The sequence below is a fragment of the Corylus avellana genome, chromosome ca6 (assembly GCF_901000735.1).
Source record: "Corylus avellana chromosome ca6, CavTom2PMs-1.0".
Taxonomy (NCBI): Eukaryota; Viridiplantae; Streptophyta; class Magnoliopsida; order Fagales; family Betulaceae; genus Corylus; species Corylus avellana.
This window is the reverse complement of record NC_081546.1, coordinates 19,188,353-19,192,288: the sequence shown is the minus strand read 5'-3', so window position 1 is coordinate 19,192,288 and position 3,936 is coordinate 19,188,353. Positions and strand designations below refer to the sequence as shown.

General features: G+C 36.5%; 1 protein-coding gene across 1 annotated transcript; it reads right to left on the bottom strand.

Annotated features, from left to right (window-relative positions):
* Positions 1–2,086: 2,086 nt before the first annotated feature.
* LOC132185286 (topless-related protein 3-like) lies at positions 2,087–3,087 on the bottom strand. Its single transcript, XM_059599080.1, has 3 exons — positions 2,927–3,087; positions 2,333–2,507; positions 2,087–2,209 (listed from the first exon to the last, which is right to left on the bottom strand). The coding sequence occupies exons 1-3, from the start codon at positions 3,031–3,033 to the stop codon at positions 2,087–2,089; spliced, it is 405 nt and encodes a 134-aa protein (XP_059455063.1). The 5' UTR covers positions 3,034–3,087.
* Positions 3,088–3,936: the final 849 nt, after the last annotated feature.

The window sequence follows — 3,936 nt, the reverse complement described above, 5'->3', positions numbered from 1 at the left end:
ATAATTTCTCATCCTTCACAAATTTGTGATTCCGGTTCATGGGAATTAACATCAATGAGTTCGGATAAATCAGTTCTCCCAACAAATCAATTAAAACATATCCTGTGAGATAAACTAATACCCTTTTTAGACTGAGCGGCTCTAATACCAAGAAAGTATCAAAGTTTGTTTAAGTCTTTGGTTTGAAACATGTGTAGCAAAAACCATTTCTACCTGGATACAATATCATGCGTTCGGTAATTGTTTAAGTTGTATAGAGCTTTTTATACAAGTAATTGAAATATCATTAAAAGTGAATTGTGCATTCAGGTACACATGGACTATATAGGAGAAACACCTAGTTAAAAGAAGAAAAAAAAAATCATGAAAACTAAGCAACAAAGGAGCTACAAACACAAGTGTCTAAAGATAAAGTGTAAAAAAGTAAAGAAAAAAAGACTCAAGCTTCACCAACGTTCTCTCATGGTTTTTGAAACTTATGTTGTTTCTTTCGCTCCAATGACACCACAAGAGGAAATAAGGCATTCTTAACTTGCCGACACTATCTTGATACTCCCCTTTGAGCAATAAATCTAGGTAGTTGCTCTATGTAGACTTCTTCGTACGAAAGCATTTTTAACCTCCAACTACAACAAAGGCCAGTCCAGATTAGCGGAAAGAGAAATACACCCAGATAGAAGAGGTCTTGGCCACCGGTGAAAGTGTCTCATTAAACCAATACTGTAGGGTTGTGTGTATCATTTAGCAACCAACTGTGCCTTCAAAGGCTCAATTGAACCATCCAAATTATATTTAATATTTTACACCCGTTCGCACCCAATTGATGGCTTACTAGAAAATAAACAAGATCTCAAGTCATTATGGTGGAGAGCATCAATTCCATTTCCATAGCTTTCTTTCAATCCAGATAAGATAATGGCATCCTTTACTATCTTGGGAATAGAAATAGAAACGAACTGAGAGGTAAACTAGAAGGAAAAAGTTTGGGGTACTACAACCTTTATTACAAGCCCCTTACAAACTAACGTGACAATATATGTTGCACTTACCATGTCAGCCCCAGATTCAACCACAACCCTAACCCTCTTTTCCGCATAGCCCATATTCAACCACATTAACTCAATGCTCACAAGCTGTGGGTCTCTAAAGGTAGCAATGAAGGAGGTGGTGAAGTAGTTAAAGCAAGGTGTTGGTAGATTGTGAAATAAACTATAACATCTATATTTATTTCTTGTGATTAAAGGGGATCAAGTCCTCCTGTTATTAAAAAGAGTGTAGGTGAGAGTGGTATAAATGGCTGACTTAAAATCTGCATGCTAACTTAAAAACCCATTCAATATTGATAAGTTACAATAGAAACCTTCATCTATGGATCTCATGAACATTTGGTATTGTTACAATAGAAACCTGCATCTAGGGATCTCATGAACATTGGGCTGGTATTGTTTCACTTGTTATGCTTAGGATTTGAATCATTTACGTGGACTAGGAACAATAGTTCTTTTTTCCTTTTTTTTTTTTTTTTTTTTGGTGTGTGTGTGTGTGTGTGTGTGGGGGGGGGGAGGCATTTTGATCGTTAGTAAGCCCCTCTGGATAGTTACTCTGTTCGGTTTGTTCTGATTGTTCCTGTGTTTGGTCTTTTCCAACCCACCGAAAGTAACTAAATTGCTAGTATCATAGTTTGAAATTTCATCGCAACAAAAGCTCACCATGTGACCATGGATTTTATCATTCATAGACAGATACTTTGCTGAAAATGATTGAAATGAAACGATGCACAAAAAAGCTGAGCAATAATAATTACAACCAGAAGCTTAGAAGGCGCACAAAAAGAAATGCAATGTATGGAAAATGATAAGCAGGTAAAATCCAGTACATCTCTTCATTCATACTCCCCCTCTTTTTCTTTCCAAGCAAAAGAAGAAAACAAGAAACAGACTGAAAAAACTAAAATTAGTTTGAAAATAATTTGGGAAATTTTGCATTACAAGAAGAAAAATGTTTTCAGCAGAAGTTGCTTGGTCTTCACGGTTCAAACCATGAATTTGTCTTTCAAAGTAAAATGAACCACCTCAATACCTTGGTTTTATGGAACAGGTATGGATGATGCAGTAACAACAGCTGCCTGTACAGATGAAGAAGCAGAAGCATTGGCCATCCAACCTGCTAAAGCATTAGCATTAGCAGCTGCTGCAGTGGGCGGAAAGGGCTACACACATTAAAAGGAAAGAAAAAAAGAACTAGTTAGTCAACAAAATAAGTTTTTGATCCTTAATATGCTGAATAAAAAGGGAAAAACATATCAAATCCTCTGAGATTCATAATATCATACACCATGAGCTCCAAGTGGGGTATAAGCAGCAGGCTTCGCAACTGCTGCAACCGGGAGATTGACAGGTGTTGGTGTAAGAGGGCCATTAGGAGGTGTACAAGTGTGGTCTGTGAATAAAGTTTTAATGTCCAGGTTTGGCCTTGGGCTCTTGCAGAGCTGGTGCTGCCAATTCAAACTACGTACAAAGTAGTCACAGATCAGATATCAAATAGCCATTTATAGGCACAAAAAGCAGAATAAATGAGAGCTACATATATGATAACATGAAGAAAAGGCAATGTGCAATTCTTACTCATTTAAGAAAATACTTTTCTTGCGGAAGGACATAAAGATAATTAGTAAAAATATCAAGATAAGTTACAGTAATTCCCTATACAGTAGGAACAAACAAGTAAACTCAAACTCAGCTAGTGTTACAAGGTGGCAGACTAAAACAAGAATTCTCAGCTCAGAAAAGGGAACTTAGAAAAGAACAGGAGACAAGAAGGCACCTTCTTGAACGTAATTGACATGCAGAAAGGATTTAGTAAATGCTAAGATGGCACAAAGGCAAACTAAAGAGAGTAAATTAGAAAGTTCAGCTTGCTTCCATACCTTTGGTTTATTAAAGTCCGCAGTCTTGATGACTTCAGAGTGGGGAAAACAAGCTTATCACGAAAGAGGGGATTTGCTTCTATGAGCCTTTTAAGCTCGATCAACATTATGCTACGAGCTGTTTTGGTATCACCATACTTGGAGAGCTGCTCATTTTCCCTGTAATTTGAACCCAATAGAGAAAACAGTCTAGTTTTAACAGATGTTCAAAGTTATTGGGTTTGTTTCATTAACTAATATAATACAGGCAGTAGAATAAATCAGAGTACATGAAATTAAGAATACAAGTGATTGAGATTTGCTTCTTGTTGGTATTGATAGAATCGCAGCCCGTGTGTTGGAGAACAAAGAGCTGCAACCAGAATGCTCTTTCCTTCCATATTAGGGTTTTTCAAGTCCCACTTGTAATAAGACTAAACCCCACCAATTTTCTAGGTTTATTAGTGTAAGAAGGACTTCTAAAACTCTATAAATAGACCTCTAAACCTTGAGAATAATGATCCTCAAACAGACACAACTTTGGGGAAAGGAATTTGAGGCTACTTCTGGGAACGGTTCTTTCTTTCCATTTTCTTTTTAGTTTTATTTTAATTATGTGTAACTAAATCTTAAGGGGGGTTAGATTGAAGCCCTAATTATGTTTATTTAATATTTCAATATTGACGCCTTTGTGATAATTATATTGTATTGCTTAACTTGATTAACTCATGTTTTCTTTATTTGAGTCGTTCATTTTAAATCGCAACAACGAATAAAAAAAATATGCGACTTCAGTGGATGTTAGAAGGTATGGGATGGCCGAACCAACCATTTGGTCACAAGGTGGTTCCCCGGTTGGGGGTGGTTCCTCTTCCTCAACCAACCTTTATTACAAAAAAAAAAAGAAAAAAAAAGGGAAAAATATAAAAAAAGCACCCCAAAGTACTACCCATTTTCGATCTATCCTCCTAATGTTCCAAAAGTGATAAAGTGGCCCCCCAAACTACCAAACTATTGCATTTTGGCCATTT